The sequence below is a fragment of the Oryctolagus cuniculus genome, chromosome 1 (assembly GCF_964237555.1).
Source record: "Oryctolagus cuniculus chromosome 1, mOryCun1.1, whole genome shotgun sequence".
In the NCBI taxonomy this organism is placed as follows: Eukaryota; Metazoa; Chordata; class Mammalia; order Lagomorpha; family Leporidae; genus Oryctolagus; species Oryctolagus cuniculus.
In genome coordinates this window covers 226,990,461-227,016,322 of record NC_091432.1, presented here as the reverse complement: position 1 = coordinate 227,016,322, position 25,862 = coordinate 226,990,461, and the positions used below count along the sequence as shown (strand labels likewise).

Here is a 25,862-nt window from a genome sequence, read left to right as displayed (position 1 = left end):
TATATCAATATATTGGAGGGAATAAAAATATTCTTTTTTTTAAAGAAAATATTTACTCATTTATTTGAAAGTCAGAATTACAGAGGGAAAGAGAGAGAGAAAAGAGAAAGATCTTCCATCCACTGGTTCACTGGCCAGACAACAGCATCGGCCAGGTGGAAGCCAGGAGCTTCCTCCAGGCTTCCTGTGTCGGTGGCAGGGCCCAAATACTCAGGCCATCCTCTGCTGCTTTTCCCAGGCCATTAGCATTGGATTGGAAGTGGAGCAGCCAGGACCCAAACTGGTGCCCACAATGGGATGCTGGCATCACAGGCAGCGGCTCTACCTGCTACATCACAACATTGACCCCAGGATGTTACTATTACTTCTTCTTCTTTTTTTAAGATTTATTTATTTATTTGAAAGGCAGAGTTAGAAAGAGGCAGAGGCAAGGAGAGAAAGATAGGTCTTCCATCCACTGGTTCACTCCCCAGACGGCTGCAACAGCTGGAGCTATGCCAATCCCAAGCCAGGAGCCAGGAGCCAGGAGCCAGGAGCCAGGAGCCAGGAGCTTCTTCCAGATGTCCCACGCGGGTACAGAGGCCCAAGCACTCAGGCCATCAACTGCTTTCCCAGGCCATAGCAAGAAGCTGGATTAGAAGTGAAGCAGCCAGGAATGAAACCAGTGCCCGTATGGGATGCCAGGACTGCAGGTGGCAGCTTTTACCCACTACGCAACAGCGCCAGCCCCAGAATGCTATTTTTTGAAACAAAAAATAGCTGTCTAGAAGTAACATCATGAGAAAGAAGCACCTTAAGGTGTTTTGTTTTAATTTATACTAACAGCTTCATAGAGATATGGCCTTTTGTCACACAAAAAAATTCTTAGAACTCAGGTTGGCAATTGTATACCGAGAGGAACTGTTTCCTAGAGATAAGCACTAAAAATTTGAGAAAACTAAAGCAAAAATCAAGAACACTAAAATGAAGGCAGAGAACACTGCCTAACCTTGCAGAAAATTACTTTAAATCCTTATATGCTGGAGGCTGGCACCATGGCTCACTTGGTTAATCCTCCACCTGCGGCACCGGCATCCCATATGGGTGCTGGGTTCTAGTCCCAGTTGCTCCTCTTCCAGTCCAGCTCTCTGCTGTGGCCAGGGAAGGCAGTGGAGGATGGCCCAAGTGCTTGGGCCCTGCACCCGTGTGGGAGACCAGGAGGAAGCACCTGGCTCCTGGCTTTGGATCGGCGCAGCGCCAGCCATAGCGGCCATTTGGGGAGTGAACCAACGGAAGGAAGACATTTCTCTCTCTCTCTCTAACTCTACCTGTCCAAAAAAAAAAAAAAATCCTTATTTATATGCTTGCACAAGGAATAATTTTTCTTTTCCTGAAAAAACTTTGAAGAATGCCTGAAATGGAGAAGGGGATACTATAAAATGAGAAATTTTTTCACTTTAGCTGAGTGAGCTAAAAGGAAATATAGTTTTTTTTTTTTTTTTTTTGACAGGCAGAGTGGACAGTGAGAGAGAGAGAGACAAAGAGAAAGGTCTTCCTTTGCCGTTGGTTCACCTTCTAATGGCCACCATGCTGCGGCCGGCTCACCGCGCTGATCCGAAGCCAGGAGCCAGGTGCTTATCCTGGTCTCCCATGGGGTGCAGGGCCCAAGCACTTGGGCAATCCTCCAATGCACTCCCTGGCCACAGCAGAGAGCTGGCCTGGAAGAGGGGCAACCGGGACAGAATCCAGCACCCCGACCGGGACTAGAACCCGGTTTGCCGGCGCCGCAAGGTGGAGGATTAGCCTAGTGAGCCACGGCACCGGCCCAAAAGGAAATATAGTTTAAAACTACAGAATTATTTTCTTTTTAAGTGCAGAAACTAGAAGTAGGGTTTCCAGGGTCAGCACTGGGGTGTAGTGAGCAGTCACAGCCTGAGATGCTGGCATCCCATATGGGTGCCAGTTTGTGTCCCAGCTCCTCCATTTTTCGTCCAGCTCCATGCAAAGGACCTGGGAAATCAGTGGAAGATGGCCCAGGTGTTTGGGCCTCTACTACCCTCATGGGAAACCTGGAGCAAACTCCTGGTTCCTGGCTTCATGCTGGCCCAGTGCTGGCACTGCGACCACCAGGAGAGTGAACCAGCAGATTGAAGACCTCTCTATTTCTCCCTCACCCTCTCTCTGTAACTAGGACTTTCAAATAAATAAATAAATCTTAAAAAAAAAAAAAAAAAAAAAAGCAGTCAGCACTGTGGTGTAGCAGGTAAAGCCCATCCCATATGGGCACAGGTTCAAGACCCAGCTATTCCACTTCCGATCCAGCTCTCTGGTATGGCCTGGGAAAGCAGTAGAAGATGGCCCAAGTGCTTGGAGCCCTGCTCCCGCATGGGAGACTGGGAAGAAGCGCCTGCCTGCTGGCTTCAGACTGGCCCTGCTTTGTCTATTGCAGCCATTTAGGGATTGAACAAGCAGATGGAAGAACTCTCTCTCTGCCTCTCTGTAACTCTGCCTTTCAAATAAATATATAAATAAGTCTTAAAAAAGAAAAAAGTCAGGCTTCCCTACTAAGAGCATATTTCTATGAAGTATGAGAAGTACTAAAAAAATAAAAAAACAAATTTTCACACACTGCATAACATACTGATCTAACATAGCTACACAATGGGACAGAGGACAGCTTTCGCCTCTGAAAAAACTTTGTCTTCTCATTTGTGTCAACTCAAGAAAGTGTATCTTTGAGCTAGAAGTGTAATTGTTCTTCTACTGGATAAAGGAAGTAAGAACATTCTTGGAAGTCAAATAACCACAAAGATCTTTTCATTACAAGTTTCTAAATGGATTAGCGCTGAAGCTAAATGATCATCTTCTTACCTTTGTGATGAGAATCCGGTATTTTTCAACAAGGTGGTCATTGTTGTGGCAGCCTGCTAGCAGCTGCCAGACCTCTCCTCGAAGAGCTTCAGGGACGCCACTTCTTACCAAGGACGATAACTGCTTTGGTCTTACACTCAAGTTCAGATGCCTAAAAATAAAGTCATACCGTTTGGTCATAAATGATTCTCTTGTGTTACTTTTATGAAAATAAGATTACATGATTTTTTAAAAGTTGACAGGGTAACATACTAATAAAGAAAGTGCTATTGAATTAGATGTGGCTGACACAACATTAAGAGATTGGGTGAAACAAAGAACTAAAGTTTACACAGATTCTGCAAACCACTCCCTAAGCATCTTTAAGTTATTACTCAAATTAAAAAAACAAAACCACAGATAATGCCTTATGGTTGTAGTTTTTCTAAGAGAAAAATTCTAGTTAGTGGACACACAGTCAAAGAGAAAGGCTTGGCCTTCCATCAAAATCAACAAGTGAATTGTATATTTATATGTTCTAAGTTAAAATATTTCAAGTCTGTTTTCAGCATGTTTTATTACATCTTCTTTCATGTAACTTTGCTGAAGGTCTATAGGGGTTAAAAACCTTTCCACTAAACTACTGTAACATTAAAGCAAGTCATTAAAGTCTCTAGGCTTCATTCATCACATCTATAAATGGGGGAGGGGGGGATAAAATTTACCTTGTAACTGGAATACATTTACAAAGTGCTTTTGCATACAGTTTCTCATTTGATCCTAACACAAACCATCTGAGATATTTATAGTTTTACAGATGGAGAAAGTAGTTTGGGGAGGTCAATTAAAAACATGGGTCATTTTCAAACTCTTAAAACAAATAAATGCTTCATTTATTATATAACAGCTGGTCTGTGATTGAAAGCCAACATTACTGAGTTAATAATACAGGATCCTGATACAGAAAATGCCTATGCTTGTCAGACAAAATCAAGTTACTGATACAATATCACCACTATCTAATTATAAAAAGTCTGAGACTTTTCTCCAAATGTTCTCAGAACTCCACATGAATAATGCACAGCACATTTAAAAGTGATTAATTCCATGATATTGGTATTTTAATATAATAGCGAAATAATATAATTTTCTCTTCACTTAGATTAAAAAAAAAATAACAGTTGGAAAGCTGCCAGCAAAAGAATAAAAGTAGTTCTATTACTTAATTCAAGGATGGGTACATTGTGGCCTCTGAGCCAAATCCAGCCCATCACTTATTTTTAATAAGCAGACTTTTACTGAAACAAAGCCATGCTTATTTGTTTATGTATTTTCTATAGCTGCTTTTGTATTACAACAAAACTTAAATAGCTGCAGTAGATTATTATCAGTTTGCAAAGCCTGGAATATTTATAGAAAGAATTTGCAAATCTTAGCTTACTTTATATTAGTAAAATTACTTTTAAAAATTCTGTCATTGATATAGTATTAACTTTATTCAACTTAGAATATTATCTTTTTTTTTTTTTTTTGGACAGGTAGAGTTATAGACAGTGAGAGAGAGACAGAGAGAAAGGTCTTCCTTCCTGTTGGTTCACTCCCCAAATGGCCGCTATGGCTGGCGCTGCGCCGATCCAAAGCCAGGAGCCAGGTGCTTCCTCCTGGTCTCCCATGCGGGTGCAGGGCCCAAACACTTGGGCCATCCTCCACTGCCTTCCCTGGCCACAGCAGAGAGCTGGACTGGAAGAGGAGCAACTGGGACTAGAACCCAGCACCCATATGGGATGCCGGTGCCGCAGGTGGAGGATTAACCAAGTGAGCCATGGTGCCAGCCCAGCACATTATCTTACACTGACATTAGTCTGTGAGTCAGGTTCCTCAGTTATAAAAATGGACACAAGTTCCTAAGATTTTTATAGGTCAAACAGGTCACAGTCCCCAACATACGGCAAACTCATTAGTTCTTATTGTAATCACCACATCCATGACAAACATTGTTTTATTCTACAATAATCCAGAATGGTAGTTATACAGACTTCTATTTTTTAAATGAAAAAACAGTCTCAGAAGAGTTTAGTGAATGCCCAAGCCCAAGCCCATACAATTTAGAAACAGGAGAGAGAGAATTTGAAGACAGGTCTACCGGGCTCTACAATTTTATGATCTTAGCATGCTTCCTCTCTGTAGAATACAATATAACAATAGAAAAAAGTATTGATAAAATGAATTGATGAAGAGAAACTATGACACTGTATCTGAACACATGACTAAAATAAGTAAAAACAAACTCTCTTTAAACAGATGGAAACTGTTATTTGAGAGTAGGAAGACATAATTACAAATAAATAACAAAGTTTGAAAATGAAACAAATTCCAAGCCACTGTATAAAATGCTGGTGAATTCATTCTAATAAAATCTCATCCTAGCGCTGGCATGGCAGGTAAAGCTGCCACCTGCTGTGCCAGTATCCCATATGGGCACTGGCTTTAGTCCCAGCCACTCCACTTCTGATCCAGCTCTCTGCTATGGCCTGGGAAAGCAGTAGAAGATGGCCAAGTCCTTGTGCCCCTGCACCCATATGAGAGACCCAGAAGAAGCTCCTGGCTCCTGGCTGCGGATGGCCCATCTCTAGCTGTAGTAGCCATTTGGGAAGTGAACCAGCATATGGAAGACTTCTCTCTGCCTTGACTTCTCTGTAACTGCCTTTGAAATAAATATATCTTTTTAAAAAAATCTTAGAGTCTAAATGCTGTATCTGGATGATTTTTTTTAAAAGATGTATTTATTTATCTGAAAGGCAGAGTTGCAGAGAGGCAGAGGCAGAGAGAGAAAGAGTGGTCTTCCTTCACTCCTCAAATGACTGCAATGGTCGGAACTGTGCTGATCAGAAGCCAGGAGCCACGAGCTTCTTCCAGTCTCCCACATGGGTGCAGGGGCCCAAGGACTTGGCCATCTTCTACTGCTTTCCCAGGCTATAGCAGAGAGCTGGATCAGAAGTCCAACAGCCAGGTCTCAAACTGGCACCCATATGGGATACTGGCACTGCAGACGGTGGCTTTACCCGCTCTGCTACAGCACTGGCTCCTGGATGATTTAAAAAAAAAAAAAAATTTTTTTTTTTGACAGGTAGAGTTACAGACAGTGAGAGACAAAGACAGAGAGAAAGGTCCTGCCTCCGTTGGTTCACTCCCTAAACAGCCGCCACGGCTGGCGCTGCACCGATCTGAAGTCAGCAGCCAGGTGCTTCTTCCTGGTCTCCTATGCAGGTGCAGGGGCCCAAGCACTTGGGGCATCCTCCACAGCCTTCCCAGGCCATAGCAGAGAGCTGGACTGGAAGAGTAGCAACTGGGACTAGAACCTGGTGCCTACATGGGATGCCGGTGCCGCAGGTGGAGGATTAACCAAGTGAGCCACAGCGCCAGCCCCTCCTGGATAATTTTTAAATACTATTATGTAACCATGCGAAGACTCAATTCCATTTTAGAGCAAAAACCTCCTTATAGCAGCCCAAACACCCTGAACTGACTGAACTGAAAATATAGCTGTGAGCAGAGTATACGGAGTTTTGTCTCCTGATTGTAAAGAAGTATGAAAAATATATAAGAATTTATATATAAGTTCCTTTGGGGGCTTCTGCAGAATCTCTTTATTAAAACCTGTGTGTAAAGACAAACCAGGCTTTGGTTTGATTTTTCTCTCCTGTAGAGAGCTGACATTTTCCAATGTGGAGAAGGATTTGCTGAAAGTGTTAGAGCAGTGTGAGAATGCTAGAGCAGATGATGCTTACATGTAGTCCTACCCCTCAAGGGTATGAATAATTTTTGAAACACTAAGTCAGCTTTACTAGGAATAGAATGAAAGACTTCAATAGTTAAAATTTCTGAGAAAAATCAAACCTCAAAATAATAGGCCCACAGGGAGCTTATGTGACAACCCCAAGATCCAGAATGTGGGAAATAGAGCAGAGTTAGATAATTTTCAAGTTTGGCTTTTGTTCAGCAAATACCAACACCCTACCTCAGGTACTGGCTTACCACAGTACCTCTGCTTATGACAATGAGCATCTAAAGGTAATACATTCTTTTTAGACAACCCACAGGATATTGCTGCTTCTTTTTTATTGCACCCACACAGAAACACAGAGTGTAAAATACTGTTTCAGTACTAGTTATAGCATAACTTCACATTGGACAACACATTAAGGACAGATTCCACATGAGGAGTAAGTACACAGTGACTCCTGTTGTTGACTTAACAATTTGACACTCTTGTTTATGGCGTCAGTAATCTCCCTAGGCTCTAGCAGGATATTGCTTCTTCACACTCTTGTCAAGTTACTTCATAAGCTGGTAAGAAATTCCCACATTTACATTTGTTAGAAGGAAAAGTGACAGAGCAGGTAATATACAGCATGCTCATTCTACTCTGCAATTTTAGAACTTATTACAGATAAGGAAAAAATCCTACCTGGGGTCTATATTGTGGACTCTGAATTTAACTGATTATTGTGTACTACTTTAACTATTATTACCTTACACAGGCAATGGTTTCTAACCTTGTCAAATGTAAAGGAACTCTTTCCTTACTTACTCTGTCCAAGAATTTCAAATTCAAATAAATATTTCCTTCAGCAATGAGAATTAGTTTTCTAATATTCTGAAAATTGAGTTGAGATCACCATTATTATTCTTATAAACCTCTTGAATTAGAGAGATTCTGAAATCTGCATCTTATCTGCAGGTTCTTCTACTAGGTTCCAAAATCCAAACTCTAGTTAGGGAGGGTTCTCTTCCCATGAGAACTATCTGATTAGAACTTGTTCCAGAATCCAACACTCTAGTTAGGGAGGGTTTCCCTCCCATGAGAACTCTTCTATTAGAACTTGTTCCAGAATCCAACACTCTATAGTTAGGGAGGGTCCCCCTCCCATGAGAACTATCCAATTAGAACTTGTTCAAGAATCTAACACTCTAGTTAGGGAGGATTCCCTTCCCATGAGAACTATCCGATTAGAACTTACCATTTGGACAGCAGTTCTCCCCACGTTTCAAGAATTTTTTCAGCACATTCTTTGGATACATCACCAAATCCACTCAAGAGAGGTTCATCGTTATCTTTAATAAACAAAACACACAATAAAGGATAACAGAGATGGCTACGCTAGGTAAAAGGTGATGGGAACATAAGTCAAATCTGAAAGCCTCTTTTGGGAACATAAGCTCATAATATCTCCCTTGGTACTTAAACATAAATACAAAGAAAATAAAAATGGTCCTGTGTAGACTATTGTAACTTCTTTAATTCTTTTCCACTTTTCATACAGGTTCATATTATGTCAATTACAGAAAAGAATAATTTAATTATAAAATTACAGGGCTCAAAATATCTGTGTTCTCTTTCCTTTTCCAAATAGCTTTCTGCATGAAAATATTTAGCAAACTTACTTGTCACAGTTAAAAAAATTCAAACCACCTAAGTATCCAACAATAAGACCCAATGAATTACGATACATGTATATAACATAAACCTACGTAGACACTTATGGTTACCTAATGATACAGCAAAATACTACATAATATATGGAAAGTTAAATCTTCACTGTGATGTAATATATGCTACAAAATAAAAGACAAGAATAAACTACATGAAGATTTTAACAATTATTGCCTCTGATGATAGAATTATGATTGACATTCTCTTGTTCTTAAGTTTGTATGGCCTCAAATTTTCTATGATGGTATATTTAAATTTATAATAAAGCACATAATTATTTAAATGGACTAAAACAAATAATTTCAAATTCCAACCAAGAAATGTAAATTCAAGTAAGAATTTAAGAGATGAGTGGCCAGTGCTGTGGTATAGCAAGTAAAGCCACCACCTGCAGTGCTGGCATCCCATATGGGTGCTGGTTTGAGTTCTAGCTGCTCCGCTTCCAATCAGCTCTCTGCTATGGCCTGGGAAAGCAGTAGAAGATGGCCAAAGTGCTTGGGCCCCTGTACCCACATGAGTGACCCAGAAAAAGCTCCTGGCTCTTGGCTTCAGATCAGTTCAGCCCTGGCCGTTGAGGCCTTATGGGGAGTCAATTAGCGGATGGAAGACTTTTCTCTCTCTGCCTCTGCCTCTCTGTAACTCTTTCAAGTAAATAAATTAAAAAAAATCTTAAAAAAATATAAAAAGGAATTTAAGAGATGAAGACAGTGAGAAAAGTGACACTGAAAAAGGCATGAAAAGAATTGAAAAGCACAAAGACAACTGAAAAAATAGAGATTAAGATATCTACTTGATTCTCTTTTGTTGGGCAATTGGGGAGTTTTCAACATTTTTGCTATATAGAGCATCAGGATGAATATATCTCACTGCTTTCATTGGGTAAATGCCCAGAAGTAGACTTCCGGCGTGAAGTAAATGCACTTTAAGAGATTCTTAAATTTTCTCACAAGCTGTCTTCCAAAACTGTTCTACTAATTTACATTTCCATTAATTAGATACAACAGTACTTTTCCTGTGTCTTCATTAGTGCTGTTTCTAGGTTTTGTTTACTTTTGATGTTTTGGCTTCATCTGCCTAGATTAAGTTTGCATGCTTACTCTTAAGATGATTGTATCATGAATCTGCATCCCTACTGGAGATCGTGATTATCTGACAGTACTGATTTTAAAGACTCAGAGGTCAATGATACCTATTGCTAAGCTTCTTTACATTAAAATGCTCTGGGCATTATCATCAGTTTTGATGGTGTGACAGGAATGAAAACAGGCTGAATGTAAGTAAAAGACCTCTGTATACATAAGAATAAAGTAAAGAATATATCACATACAACACTTTGTGGGAAGATGGCTGTAAGAAAAATGTACTAAAATTTACAAAGGATGACAAGTTGTTCAAAAAGAGTAGGAAGATCTATCTTCCAAAATTCTCTTCTACTGTTTTGGACGACTTCAGAAAATCTGGATAATAATTTGAAATCTATGTTTAGAACCCCATCTGCCTAAGGTATGGCTTAGGGTAGGAGAAAGCAGGCAATCTTGGTTTCAGAATTTGCTTCTGAACACCCACCCTTTCCTGACAAGTGTCCAGGATAAGGAGCCTCTCCAGAGAATTGTTTCTTGTTTCCCTTGTTTGTAAACTGAGTTAGAATTAAAGGATAGCATGGCTGTAGAATTTCCTTTAATCCCAGTTCTTTAGCTCTTTTTAACCATCTTACCAGTATCTCCTGAGTGCCTACCAAGAGACTGTGCATTGGGGTACATACCACATAAACAACGGGGGACAAAAGCAGATATTTAATATGTGGTGGGCAGGTGCTTCCTGCAGAAAGCCTGTATGCTAGGGTTTCCTGATTCTAACAGTCTACCAGTTCCCATCAATTCTTATTTCTCCCTAATTGAAAACTAGGAAATCGCCTAGAAAATTAAATCCATGCCTGCCACACTGAGACAGATGTCAGTCCTGACGCTCTCCTCCTTTACCTGGAGCACAATTTCTTTGTAACCATTAGATATTCTTCAAAGTCTATTAATACTAGAGCTTCTTTCTCAATTTGCGGTTCTTTTGTTTTTATTGCTGGGTTTAGGGAGGCGTTATATAAAATTTTATCCATTCCATCATCTTAACCATGTTAACCTAGAAGAGGAACTGCAAGTCCCGAGAGCTACTAGTTACATAGCAGATGATCTCAAACTAAGTCCACTTTTCCTATACCTAACATGACTTAAAAACAGTTCCACAGGGGCACTTAAAACTGCATGGCTGACTTCACAAACAACACATGAGTTTTCTCTGCACTTCAAAATTCTTCATGAGAGTTAAATTAAGAGATGATGACAGACAACAGCTCAGACTGTGAACTCATAAATCTAGATTCAAATCCTGCCTCTGTCAATTCAAGTTCTATGACCTTGGGCAAATTCACTTTCTGAGATTCTATTTCTTCATGATGGTAATAATAACATCATAAACCCCAATTTTCAGGACTGTGAGGACTCTGTAGGACAAACAAAGCACCTGCCCACCACATATTAAATACCTACTCATTTGTGGCTGTAAATAACACTAATAGGGGCCAGCACTGTGCTGCAGTAGGTTAAGCCTTGGTCCGCAGCACCAGCATCCTGTATGGGTGCTGGTCTGTGCCCCGGTTGCTCCTCTTCCAATCCAGCTCTCTGCTATGGCCTGGGAAAGCAGCAGAGGACAGCCCAAGTGCTTGGGCCCCTGCACCCATGTGGGAGACCTGGAAGAAGCTCCAGGCTCCAGGCTTCAGATCGGGTTAGTTCTGGCCATTGTGACCATTTTGGGAGTGAACCAGTGGAGGGAAGATGTCTCTCTATCGCTCAAAAGAAAGGAAAGAAAGCTCTTCTTTAAAACAACAGCACTAATAAATGATCCTAAGGTGATTAATTGCAAGAACAGTAAGAGTTACTCTTACCTGAAAAACTGTACACATACTCATGGATATGTTTCTTTTAGTCAGGCAATCACTCCTGCTACCTTTATGCCTTTAATAGGATTTCTTAGCCAGGAAAGAGCAGATCAGCCAATATTTCACTAATATATACTTGTACTTTAAAGTCTCAGTTCACAGACTACTTTTTGGGATACCCTGCCACATTTCCAACAATAAAAAATAGTTCTCCTCTAATGAATTTCCAGAATAGTTGCTACTCATCTCATAGAGATACATGTTTCATATGGCCTTATGTCACAATCTTCTTTTTTTCAATAAAAATTCAAGCTCTGGTATGAAATTATAAATCAGAAAGTGACTTTCAAACATTCAATTTTCCTGTATTCCTTTCTTTCAATTCTCACTTCTACAGAGGACTCTTAATAGAAACAAATTAACTCAATAAACACAGCTATCTTGATTCTTCATCAGTGTGAAAACACAACAACCTACAGATGTGTATCTTCATATATAAGAGTTATTCGGAAGGTTCGTAAAAATACGATTAAAGTGCTGGCTGGCACTGTGGAACGTGGGTAAAGCTGCTACCTGAGACACTGGCATCCCATCTGAGCACCAGTCCCAGTCCCAGCTGCTCTACTTCTGATCCAGCTCCCTGCTAATAATGGCCTGGGAAAAGCAGTGGAAGATGGGATACTATCCACACAGGAGACACAGATGAGGCTTTTGGCTCCTGGCTTTGGCCTGGCCTAGCTCCAGTCATTATGACCATTTTGAGAGTGAACAAGCAGATGGAAGATCTGTTAATTCTTTCAAGTAAGTAAGTCTTTAAAAAGAAAAGGATTAAAAGGTTATTTTGGTACAAATTATAAGACTCACACTTTCATAATACTTTCATGTGCTTTTTGAAGGCCTCTTGTATGCATGTATTTCAAAATTTGTACCAAAATAAACTTAACTTTTAACTCCACGTCCATGAACTTCCTGAAGCATTCTTGTCTATATCTGCAGTAGGAGTCATATGCCGAAGCCGCATTTGACAAGTTAACATGCATCTGAAAGTGACTCAGCTGAGAATCTGAACACTGACCAAAGTAAAGCTGCACTAAAAATGTTCTATCATTCCAAGCAGGCACTAACTTGATTTCTTAAATTACAAATCTCATTTTTCTGATTTGATTACAAGTATCTTAAAGTCCAATGTTAACCATCTTTTAATCTCTCAAAACTCCTTGCATATAGTAGCCTGTCATATAAGTATTCACTAAACATATTCCAAATGCCATGTCACATATCAGTCACGTGATAAAATCTTAAAAGTCTACACTGTCCCCCAACCCCTAATATACATTAAGTTCTTCCCGCGATTTACCTTCCTCTTCATCATCTTCTGGAGGAGAAGGGATCATTGAACTCTGAGATCCAGACTGTGGCAGGCGAACTGCAGGACTGGCTGTGGTTTTCCTCCTCTCTCTCTCTGATTCACTTTCCAGGCACACAACTTCATATAAAGTGTCTGCATTACTCTTCCTCTCCTTTTGCTTTATCTTGAGAAGGAAAAATATCATACAGAAAAATTATTTTTCATCAAGCACCATTTCTGACTTCAGACAGATATGAGAATAAATAGGGTTTCTTTGAGTCTAAACTAAATGTAACCTTTTCTAAAGAGAAAAGCATGTGTTTCGATTTTAAAATCTTTAGGAAAATAGAGCTTTTATTGAGCAGCACTCCAGCTTTGCAATTTTATTTGTTCTCAAACTGTATAATCCAATACTCAACTATCAATATGTAGTCAGTAAAAAGCTGACTGTTCTGTATATTTCAAGTTACTTTATGGTATACTTTCAGGTTTCATTCATAAAACTACAAAGTATTTCTAAAACAGAAAGCTTAGGGACTAAAAATTCTCTTACTTCCCTTTTTTTTTTTCTTCCCCATTCTTTTTGCTTATTTAAAACAGTGTAGAGAAGGGCACAGATTTGGCCTAGCAGCTAAGTCAATGCTTGGGAAATCCAAATCCTGTATCAGAGTGCCTAGATTTGAATACTGGCTCCACTTTTGATTCTAGGCTTCCTGCTAACGCATACTTTGGGAGTCAACAGGCAATGGCTCAAGTACTTGAGTCTCTGCCACTCACATGGAAGATCTGGATTGAGTTCCTGGTTCCCAGCTTTGGACAGGTAGGGAGTACATCAGCAAATGGGAGTGCATGCTCTCTTTCAAATACAGTTAATTAACTTTAACAACAGTTAGCATACTTTTTCTTCCACAACTTGGGGCAGAGGGTAGGGCTGCATTAGTGGAGGGGAGAGGTGAATGGCAGAGAAGATATCCATAAAACCTACAAAGTTCTGCTAACTCCAACGCTTTCTACGTTAGGTTTATTTTGATTCAAACACACAATGCCTTAAAATGGCCTAAAGTAAAAACTAAGAACAAGGAATAGAAAATTTTATCAGTAAAATAAATATTTAAAGTACATTAACATTTCTTATTATGGCCAGTTTAAAAAGGAGGGAAAAAAGGTAGAGTGAAATAGAGAGCAGGAGGAAAAGGCATGGAGAAAACTAGAGAGGTAGCTACACCAAAGTGAAAAATGCTCATTAAAGCAGAAACACAGAAAAGGAGAAGCAAGTAAGAAGTTCACTAGCTGCAGAAATATCACAGCAGTTTTGGTGTTGCAATGTTCACTTGGTTTCTTAAAAAAAAAAAAAAAAGACTACAATTCTGGAAGAAAGGCCAAAGATAATGGCAACATGTCATTTCAGTATCACCCTGAAGCACGGTTTTATACAGGAGTCAGAAAACATTTCTGAAAAGAGCCAAAGAGTAAATATTTTAGGCTACGTGGGCCAGTAAACTCTTGTCACAACTACTCAACTCTGACAGTATAGTGCAAAAGTAGCCATGCACAGTGAGTCAGTGCGGCTGTTACAATAACATTTTACAAAAACAACTGTTCAACTGTCAGGTCAGATTTGATTCACAGGCTGCACTGTGTCAGTTTGGCTTAACATGACCACCTAAGGATTATTTAATTTTCTAGATAAATATGCCATATTTTACTTACTTACTATTAATTAAGGACTCAGACTCTGAAGTTACATATTAACCTGTAGATCTGGGTCCAGAAGATATGCAAATAATTGCTGTGCAACAGAAAAGATAACCCAAAGGTTACCTATAGACAATAACTGGCTTTATTTCTAGCCAGTCTTCAGACCCTAGCAGTCTTCTTCTATTGTATTTTTAAAGGAAGGATCACAGAAACCCAATCTCCTCAGTTTTACTTTCTTTTTGGTTCCTTCATTACCTAATGAATTGAATTAACATCTGTGACATATGTTCATTCTAAATTTGTAATAATTATGACTTTTAATTTTAAAAAATTATACTTTATTTATTTATTTTTTTTATTTTTTGACAGGCAGAGTGGACAGTGAGAGAGAGAGACAGAGAGAAAGGTCTTCCTTTGCCGTTGGTTCACCCTCCAATGGCTGCCACGGCCAGTGCGCTGTGCCCAGCGCACCGCGCTGATCTGAAGCCAGGAGCCAGGTGCTTCTCCTGGTCTCCCATGGGGTGCAGGGCCCAAGCACCTGGGCCATCCTCCACTGCACTCCCTGGCCACAGCAGAGAGCTGGCCTGGAAGAGGGGCAACTGGGACAGAATCCGGCACCCCGACCGGGACTAGAACCCTGTGTGCCGGCGCTGCAAGGCGGAGGATTAGCCTATTGAGCCGCGGCACCAGCGTAAAAAAAAATTATACTCTCATACGGAACATGATTTAAATTTTGCGTTTTTATAAATTTCTCTTTGAAACATTAGTTAACTGCTATCTAGAACTGTTCCAACATCCATGATAGTTCTTCATCTTTCAGAAAGAATCAGAGAAACTATACCCACTGCATTACTTAGAAACTCAGTTTTCTGAGTCATAGTGGTCACAGCAACACTGCCTTGTGAAATCAGATACATGAAGAGCCAAGGACTCCGTATGAAAAATGCTGTTATCTTGTTGCAGTTGGGTAACAATAGGAGAGTCCTTCAACAAGCTTTGGAAACAGACAATGAAAATTACAAATTTTGGCATAAAAACTTCTGAAATGAGTGCATACTTTTTCATAACATGCATTTTCTATGAATTTTTTGAAGACTTCTCATACACAGGAATCCATCATTTCTGTGTATATGTCAGTGCTCTATTGTGAAAAAGCTTTTTAAATTATTATAATATATAACTGTTATACATATTAAGTTATTATTTAAATAAAGTGTCATTGTTACATGTAATATATAAATAATTTTAATTTTAAATATTCTGATAATACAAAAAAGCAAAGAAATGAATGGAAAGATGGCATATTATTTCTAGATAACATGACTTACCCACATACATATACCAGTGCTTTTTATCAAAAGCTAGACAATTTAAATCTAAAGTCCATACAAAAGATAAATAAGATAGACTCCAAGAAAACCCACAGAAACAATATTTGGGGAGGGAAAACAGCTCTACTGGGGCTGGTGCTATGGCATAGCAGGTAAAGCTGCCACCTATGATGCCAGCATCTCATATGGGCACCAGTTCAAGTCCAAGCTGCTGCACTTCTGATCTACTTCTCTACTACTGTGAATCTCCTGGCTCCTGACTTCTGTGTGATCCAGCTGTGTCCACCTGGGGAGTGAATTAGTGGATGGAAGATCTCTCTATGTAACTCTGTCCTTCAAATAAATAATACAGTAAAACTTTAAAAAAAGAAATAAAATGGCTCTATAAGAGTGATTAAAAGAAAGTCTACATAATTAAAAACAGTGTAACACTGATGCAAAAAAAAGAACATAAAAACCAGAAGGAGGTCTAAATGCATGAAAACTTAATAAGCAATCAAAGTAATATTTCATATGGCTTAAGGGAAAGTTAGAATATTTAATGAAAAGTATGGGAACAAGAGGAAGACCAACTGGAAAAAGATTCAATCAGATCCACACTTGACCCTATACACCAGAGTACCCTAGAATAAAATATAATGAATCAGAGTTCTAAAAATGGTAAAATGAAGCCATAAGATAGAAGGAAATATGTAAATTCCTTTAAACTTGGGAATGAGGAAAGTGTATGACTGGGATCAAGAAAACAGAAAAAAAATGATCAAGTATATATAGGGAAACTAGGTAACAAAGCAAAAAGAATTACCATAATTAAGTCAAAAGACAAGTGACAAACTATAGTATTTGCAACTCATATCTCATAAGGTTAATCTTTAGAACACACAAAGTGATTATAAACATGAAGAGGAAAAAGATCAAAACCAAAGAGAAAAATGAGCAAAAGTTATGAGCAGGATATTCACAGAAAAGGAAAGTCACTTTTTTTTTTTTTTTTTTTGACAGGCAGAGTGGACAGTGAGAGAGAGAGACAGAGAGAAAGGTCTTCCTTTGCCGTTGGTTCACCCTCCAATGGCCGCCGCGGACGGCGCACCGCGCTGATCCGATGGCAGGAGCCAGGAGCCAGGTGCTTTTCCTGGTCTCCCATGGGGTGCAGGGCCCAAGCACCTGGGCCATCCTCCACTGCACTCCCTGGCCACAGCAGAGAGCTGGCCTGGAAGAGGGGCACCCGGGACAGAATCCGGCGCCCCAACCAGGACTAGAACCCGGTGTGCCGGCGCCGCTAGGCGGAGGATTAGCCTAGTGAGCCGCGGCGCCGGCTGGAAAGTCACCTTTAAAACTTGAAAGATTACTGAATCTCATTCATCAGAAGACAAATTAAGAGTATCTTGGGGCCAGCATTGTGGCATAGTGGGTAAAGCCACCACCTGCAATGCATGGCATCCCATATGGCTGCCAATTTGAGTCCCGGCTGCTCCACTTCTGATCTAGTTCTCTGTCATGGCCTGAGAAGTGACATGGCAGTAGAAGATGGCCGAAGTCCTTGGGCCACTGCACCCATGTTGGAGTCCCAGAAGAAGCTCCTGGCTCCTGGCTTTGGATCAGCCCAGCTCTGCCATCAGCCATTTGGGGAGTGAACCAACAGATGAAAGACCCCTCTCTCTCTCTCCCTTTGTCTAATTCTACCTCTCAAGTAAATAAACGTATTTTTAAAAACTATTTTCAGCTACCACTGTCCCACCTATCTGATCTGTAGCTTCTGCTGTGTAGAAACAGATCCTCTTAGATTCTACTAGTGTCTACTTTACAGGATCCGCAGAAGGGAATTTGGCAAATATAACAAAATTACATATGCATTCACTGTACGTGTGATTACACTAATAGGAAGCTAATCTAAAATGCACTTTCGTAAAATCAAAACAACACATGCAAAGGTTTCACAGTACATTCAGAAGAGCAAATGAATAATAATAAAAAAAAAAAAAACTCAAGGGTTCATCAACACAGGACTGACTGAAAAGACCACGAAGCGTCCACTAGTCAGTAGAAAAGAATGAGGGAATCTCTATGTACTGATGTGAGATGTAAGAATATATTGTTTTTTTTTTTTTTTTTTTTTTGACAGGCAGAGTGGACAGTGAGAAAGAGAGACAGAGAGAAAGGTCTTCCTTTGCCGTTGGTTCACCCTCCAACGGCTGCCGCGGCCTGTGCACCGCGCTGATCCGAAGCCAGGAGCCAGGTGATTCTACTCCTCTCCCATGGGGTGCAGGGCCCAAGCACTTGGGCCATCCTCCACTGCACTCCCTGGCCACAGCAGAGAGCTGGCCTAGAAGAGGGGCAACCGGGACAGAATCCGGCACCCCGACCGGGACTAGAACCCGGTGTGCCGGCGCCGCAGGCGGAGGATTAGCCTAGTGAGCCGTGGCGCCGGCCAGAATATATTAAGTTTTAAAAGGTAGGGTACATGGGGCCAGCGCTGTGGTGCACTGGGTTAAAGCCCCAGCCTGCAGCACCGGCATTTCATATGGGCACCGGTTCAAGTCCCGGCTGCTCCTCTTTTTTTTTTTTTTTTTTGACAGGCAGAGTGGACAGTGAGAGAGAGAGACAGAGAGAAAGGTCTTCCTTTGCCGTTGGTTCACCCTCCAATGGCCGCCGCGGACGGCGCACTGCGGCCAGCGCACTGCGCTGATCCGATGGCAGGAGCCAGGAGCCAGGTGCTTTTCCTGGTCTCCCATGGGGTGCAGGGCCCAAGCACCTGGGCCATCCTCCACTGCACTCCCTGGTCACAGCAGAGGGCTGGCCTGGAAGAGGGGTAACCAGTACAGAATCCGGCGCCCCGACCGGGACTAGAACCCGGTGTGCCGGCGCCGCTAGGCGGATTAGCCTAGTGAGCCGTGGCGCCGGCCCCGGCTGCTCCTCTTCTGATCCAGCTCTCTGCTATGGCCTGGGAAAGCAGTAGAAGATGGCCCAATTCCTTGGGCCCCTATACCCATGAGGGAGACCCGAAGAGGCTCCTGGCTCCTGGCCTTGGATCAGCTCAGCTCTGGCCTTTGCAGTCATTTGGGGAGTGAAACAGCAGAATGGAAGTCCTCTCTCTGTAACTTTTTTTTTTTTTTTTTTTTTTAATTTTTTGACAGGCAGAGTGGACAGTGAGAGAGAGAGACAGAGAGAAAGGTCTTCCTTTGCCGTTGGTTCACCCTCCAATGGCCGCCGCGGCCGGCGCGCTGCGGCCAGCGCACCGCGCTGATCCTATGGCAGGAGCCAGGAGCCAGGTGCTTTTCCTGGTCTCCCATGGGGTGCAGGGCCCAAGCACCTGGGCCATCCTCCACTGCACTCCCTGGCCACAGCAGAGAGCTGGCCTGGAAGAGGGGCAACCGGGACAGAATCCGGCGTCCCGACCGGGACTAGAACCCAGTGTGCCGGTGCTGCTAGGCGAAGGATTAGCCTAGTGAGCCGCGGCGCCGGCTGTAACTCTTTCAAATAAATAAATGTTACAAAAAAAAAAAAAGTAAGGTACAGTGGAGCCTGCACTGTAGTTTACCCAGTAAAGCCACCGTCAGCAGCACTGGCATCCCATGTGAGCTCTATTTCAAGCCCTGGCTGTACCACTCCAATCCAGCTCCCTGCTTATGCACCTGGGAGAGCAGTGGAAGATGGCCCAAGTACTTGGGTCCCCGCACCTATGTGGGAGACCTGAAAGAAGCTCCTGGCTTCGGATCAGCCCAGCTCTGGATGTTGAGGCCATTTAGGGAGTAAACCAGCAGATGGAAGATCTCTCTCTGTATCTCTCTCCAACTCTTTCAAATAAAAAAATAAGTAAAAAAGTAAGGTACAGAATAGTATATATAGGATGGTAAGTGCTATTTTTAAAGGGGGGAAAGAAATACATAGGGATAGCTTACTATCTGTACAAAAAGAAAAGTGGAAAGATAAACCAGAAACCACCAATTACTGTTTCTTTCTTTCTTTTATTATTATTATTTGACAGACAGAGTGGACAGTGAGAGAGACAGACAGAGAGAAAGGTCTTCCTTTGCCGTTGGTTCACCGCGCTGCTCTGAAGGCAGGAGCCAGGTGCTTCTCCTGGTCCCCCATGGGGTGCAGGGCCCAAACACTTGGGCCATCCTCCACTGCACTCCCGGGCCACAGCAGAGAGCTGGCCTGGAAGAGGGGCAACCGGGACAGAATCTGGCGCCCGGTCCGCGACTAGAACCCCGTGTGCCGGTGCTGCAAGGTAGAGGATTAGCCTATTGAGCCACGGCGCCGGCCCAATAACTGTTTCTTACATGGATGGGGTAAGGAGATACAGATGGAAATAAGACTTGAGTATACATTTTATACAAACTTTTACTTTGTATCATATATTTCATACAGTCAAAAAATAAATTAGAAGGGGAAAAATACTACATATCCCCAATGGAAAGAAAATGCAAATAAATGAACCTAAGATACGTCAAATGGTATTAGAAGCACAATGAAAAAGAATTATTACATGTCACTTCTTTCTTTCTTAAGATTTATTTATTAGTTTGAAAGTCAGAGATAGAAAGAGAAAGGGAGACACAGAGAGACAGAGAGAGATCTTTCAGCTGCTGGTGCACTTCTCAGAAAGCCATAATGGCCAAGGCTGGGACAGGCTGAAGGCAGGACCCAGGAGCTTCATTTGGGTTTTCCACGTGGGTGGCAGGGACCTAAACTCTTGGGCCATACTCTGATGCTTTTCCCAGGACATTAGCAGGGAGCTGGGTTGGAACTGAACAGCCAGGGCACAGATTAGTGCCCATATGGGATGCTGGCATGGCAGGCAGTGGTTTTACCTGCTATACCACAATGTCAGCCTCCTATGTAACTAAATTTTAAACAGTAGTAATAGTTATATTCTGACTGGAACATATTCAAAGGTCAAAAACAAGTTCCAAAATATCTCAAATTTCATTCGATAGTTTTATTAACTGATTTTTAAAAAATTCCTGAAGATAAAGCTAATAAATTAAATGTATTACTGTAACTATAGTTAAAATATTCAATGTATAAAAGTACAATATATAAATGTAAAAAAAAGGAAGAAAACCCTACTGAAAATATGTGAATGAACTCAACTGACTCAGGCAAGGATCATCAGTAGGTACTAAAAACGTTAAGAAATTTTTGAGGAGTGGGGTACTGTTGTTTTTCCTAGTCTGCAATTTCATTTTACACAATGTCAGCTACCCACCATCAACGTGGTCCAAAAATATTAAACAGAAGATCTCAGAAATAAAAAATACACAAGTTTTAAATCATATACCATTCTGAATAGTCTGAAAAAATCACCTCTCCAAATCCAGCTCTGTCCTGACAGGATAGAAATCTTCTCCCCTAGTTCAGAGCACCCACACTGACACTACCAGCCTGTTAGTCACTCAACAGCTATCACAGCCACTATATCCTCCACTAACACAGAATCACGGTGTTTGTGTACAAGTAGTATGTCTTTACTCTTTAACTGCTTTAAAGCATTGGAATACTGATGGTGGCAATTCAGGCCAAAGAGAAGCTGTAAAGTGCTTCCTTTAAGTGAAAAGGTGGAAGTTCTTAACTTAATAAAGAAAGAAAATAAGCTATAAGCCAGAACGTCAGGGTCTAAGGTAAAACCAAACCTACTACCTGCGAAATTGTGATGATAGAAAAAGAAATTTAAGCTGTTTTTGCTGTCACACCTCAACCAGAAAATCATGACACCAATGTGTGATTAACTGCCTAGTTAAAATGCAAAAGGCATTAACTAGATGTATGTATTCTCCAAAGGATACACAAAGGATGCTTTTAGAAGTTGCCCAAGTATAGCCCTACAGATTTGCTAAATGCAAAGAGAAATAATCACATTTCCCATCAGAAGCAGTGGCACATGGGGTGGGTGCTTCTCACAGTCTGACACTGTGGGGGATACCAACATGACATATCAAACGGGAGCTGAGTCCCAGCTCCAAGTCCAATTCCAGCTTCTTTCTAATGCACATTCAGGAGGTAGCAGATGATGTCTCAAGTTAGTTTGACCTGCCACCCACACAGGAGACCTGGACTGAGTTCCCAGCTCCTGGCTTCAGCCTGGCTTAGTAACGGTATTTGCAGGTATTTGGGGAGTGAACCAAATACCTGTTTGTCTCTCCCTGCCATTCAAGTAATTAAATATAATTAGTTAAAAAAAGAAATAGTGAAAAAAGATGATAGGCACCCGCTGCTCTTGGGCAGAAAGCATTTTTTTTATTTGACAAGTAGAGTTATAGACAGTGAGAGAGAGAGAGACAGAGAGAAAAGTCTTTCTTCCGTTGGTTCCTTCCCCAAATGACCGCCACGGCTGGCGCTAGGCCGATCCGAAGCCAGGAGCCAGGTGCTTCTTCCTGGTCTCCCATGCGGGTGCAGGGCCCAAGCACTTGGGCCATCCTCCACTGCCTTCCCAGGCCACAGCAGAAAGCTGGACTGGAAGAGGAGCAACCGGCACCAGAACCCGGCACCCATATGGGATGCTGGCACCACAGGCGGAGGATTAACCAAGTGAGCCATGGCGCTGGCACCTTGGGCAGAAAGCATTTTGATATTCCTATTTGGAGAGGTATAGTAGTCCATATGTGCATATAAATACACACACAGAGCAAATGAGAATAATATACAAACTAGTGATTTCCTTTGGCAGTACAAATTCTATTAACTCTATAGCCCTAACAATTCTTAGTTTGTCTTTTGTTCACTTCAAAGTGTTGCTGAAAATCTAGTCTTTAGACCATTTCCTTCCAGTAAATGATATCTGAAAATTTAAATCTAAGAAAAGAGTCATTTTTTTCCTACTCATTTTAAAGTTTCTTCTCTAATATGATGCCGTCCTAATGTAACAATCCCACAGATGGGAAGGCTTCCAGACTAAAATAAAGTTACTGAGTCATCAGATAATTTTAGAACAAGGAAAATGAATCAATTTTAGGCACTTATTTAAAAAATACATTTCTATAACTGTTTTCCCATGCTAACAACAAAAACCAGAAGTGCTACATGTTGTTTATTTTTAAAATCTGCTCTGGCTCCTTTTTGGTCTGATGAAAACTAAAAAAGGGTTAAAATTTTTATTAGGCTTAATTTAAGTAAATTCTAAAAATATTTTTTTTTAGAAAGAAAGACAAAAGCAGCATGTTTCTATGGAAAGAGCCCTGGGTAAGACTGCTAAAAGCCTTAGATCTTGTTCACACACTCTCCCTTAAGATCCACTCACTATTTTAAATGTTAGGATTTCAGTTTCTTCAAGCATAAGATACTACTACTACTTATCCTCATTGGACCACTGTGAAAATTACATAAAATTTAGAAGAAAAGTGGCTAACAAAATAATGATCACAGTAGGATTTCAATTAATCATAGCTATTATTACTTTTTAATGCCATGAATTTTAAAAAAATTTATTTAAGTTATCCAAGTTTCAGATATTTCATAGATACAGAGTCAGGAACACAGTGACACTTCCCCTCACCAACTCTCCACCCACACTCCAACCCTTCCTTCTCCTCCTCCTCCTCCCTCTCACAAATTTTCAAAAGGGGAAGATTTTGTTAAATTATAAGAGGTAAAATGAACAGCGTTCTAAGTGCTCTCAGACAATAAAAAGTTCTAATTTTTCACACTCCACCTCTACTTTCCCATTTCTTAATCCCCTGCCCACCACCACCACACACATAAGGAGAAAAATCAAAGATTACTATGAGAGATTTCCTACTTTCCTCCCAGCTTCCACATAGACACTTCTGCTTTTACTAAGAAAATACTAACAATTCAGTTCAGAGTTTCCTTTGGAATTCTAACAAAGTTGTCTGGTCTGTTAATATGTGTTTCAGGTATGTTTTTGCATAATTCACCATGCCAAGTCATATTCAGCCAACTAATGAAAATTAAGTAAAATGGGCAAGAATAACAAACTATATTAGAGTACTTAAAAGTCAAGAATATAATTATTTCCATGAAGAGATATATTATTCTAGATTCAACCCAAAAAGTAATATTCCCATAAACCGAGGCAGTCTTTGAATCCAATATTAGATGTAAAGGAAAAGGCAGTATCAGGAGAATTTTATTTATATTCATAAAAATAAGATTAAAACAAACAACTCAGAGAGTCTGTTTTTCATAAAAATTTTAATACAATTAATTTCTATTTATCATCCCTTACTATACAAATTTTTAAGAACTGATCTCCTTAAATTTTCAAATTAATGTCTCTAACCGTCAGTGTTCTTCTGGTTTCATGAATCAGTTTTCTTCAGCAGAAGTTCCATAGTTCCCTCTCAGAAATAACAGAACGTACTTTACATCTGACAACTATTCCCAGCATGCTATATAGTTTCCTATTTAGTGTCACAATAGCACTATGACAGAGATTCTATTATTGCTGCAAAGTGGACTAAATTGAGACTTAAGTTGAAAGAACTTGCTCAAAGTCACAAACTAGTCACTGGCAAGATCCATATACTCTGTGGCCGGCGCCGCGGCTCACTAGGCTAATCCTCCGCCTTGCGGCGCCGGCAAACCGGGTTCTAGTCCCGGTCCGGGTGCCGGATTCTGTCCTGGTTGCCCCTCTTCCAGGCCAGCTCTCTGCTGTGGCCAGGGAGTGCAGTGGAGGATGGCCCAAGTGCTTGGGCCCTGCACCCCATGGGAGACCAGGAGAAGCACCTGGCTCCTGACTTCGGATCAGCGCGGTGTGCCGGCTACAGCACACCAGCCGCGGCGGCCACTGGAGGGTAAACCAACGGCAAAGGAAGACCTTTCTCTCTGTCTCTCTCTCTCACTGTCCACTCTGCCTGTCAAAAAAAAAAAAAAAAAGAGAGAGAGATCCATATACTCTGACTCCAAATCTAAGTTCTAAATGATGACTCCATGCTAACTCTCTATTCCTGCCACACTGAAAAACTGGCAGAACAGTGCTGGGGGATCTGATTTATTTTCTGACTCTTATGAGAACACACCCACCTGGGCTAACACAGATACACAGCAATAAAAGTTTGTATTGCACTGGAAAAGTGTATTCCATAAATTTATATACATTATAGTTTTGTTTAACTGAAAATTAAAGTTGCATGTAACTAATTAAAAAAATAGTTGTTGAGAACCACTATATTCTAAGTGTTTTTAAATCAGTGAACAAAATAGACTAGGAATCTTGCCTTAGCAGAGGTTTAAAATACAGAAAACAGATAATAAATAATATAAAAATAAGTATAGGGGCTTGTGCTGCGGCAGTGTGTTAAAATCCTGGCCTGCAGTGCCGGTATCCCATATGGGCACCACTTTGAGTCTCAGCTGCTCCACTTCCCATCCAGCCCCCTGCTAATGTACCTGGGAAAGCAGCAGCACCCACGTGGGAGACCCTGAAAAAGCTCCCAGCTCCTGGATTTGCATCGGTTCAGGTCCTGTCATTGCAGCTATTTGGGGAGTGAACCAGCAGATGCAAGACCTCTCTCTTTAACTCTTTCAAATAAATAAAATAAAATTTTATTAAAAAAAAAGTAAGTCTATTACATGGTACATAATGTATTACCAAAAGATAAAAGCCTGGTTAAAAAATTTATGTATCATCTGGGGGAGTACAAGGAATTTGCATTACCAATCCCTGATTTAATATCTAATATTGTAGTAATAATGTACATAGTTAATATTACAATATTAAATAGAAATTAAATAGAACAATCAGGATAAAATGTTGAAAAGCAAATCAGAGCAAAGACTTAGAAGTGGGTGAAGAGCTGGCTGAATGAGATTGAGTACTACAAGTGGGATGTAGGAGAAAAATGAGTATTCCAGGTACAAAGAACCAGTAACAGCAAAGTCCTTAAGAGTGTGGTTACAGCAGAGTGTGCAACCAAGAAGAGAATAAGGGAGATATTACATTATGAAATAGTAAGCAGCAGATCAGGCAGGGTGTGGTAAGCTACCATATGAACTTTGGTTTTTAATGAAGAGAACAAAATTATAGGGAGTTGAAACCAGAAAAATGATGTGATCTGACCTTAACCTGCTATGCTGACACAGATGAGAAGAAGGAAATGGCAAAAACAGTGAGAGAGTAAAGAGGCTACTGCAATAATCCAGGTGAAAAATGATGCTTTAGAGGAGTGTTATCATAATCTAGGTGGTGAGAAGCAATCACAATTTGCAGATGATTCAAAGGTAAACAGGACTGGGGCCAGTGCTTGAGCCCGGTTCAAATCCTGACTGCTC

At 40.9% G+C, this 25,862-nt stretch overlaps 1 protein-coding gene across 14 annotated transcripts in view; it reads right to left on the bottom strand.

The window, feature by feature from the left end:
- RABGAP1 (RAB GTPase activating protein 1) overlaps positions 1-25,862 on the bottom strand; it is a 191,193-nt gene that overhangs the window by 91,062 nt on the left and 74,269 nt on the right. For all 14 annotated transcript variants that reach the window (XM_008273353.4, XM_008273352.4, XM_070056593.1 and 11 more), the window contains 3 exons: positions 12,610-12,784; positions 7,851-7,944; positions 2,851-3,001 (listed from right to left, as the gene is read on the bottom strand). In XM_008273353.4, the coding sequence (XP_008271575.1) occupies positions 2,851-3,001; positions 7,851-7,944; positions 12,610-12,784 (420 nt within the window). The remainder of the gene's footprint in view (positions 1-2,850; positions 3,002-7,850; positions 7,945-12,609; positions 12,785-25,862) is intronic.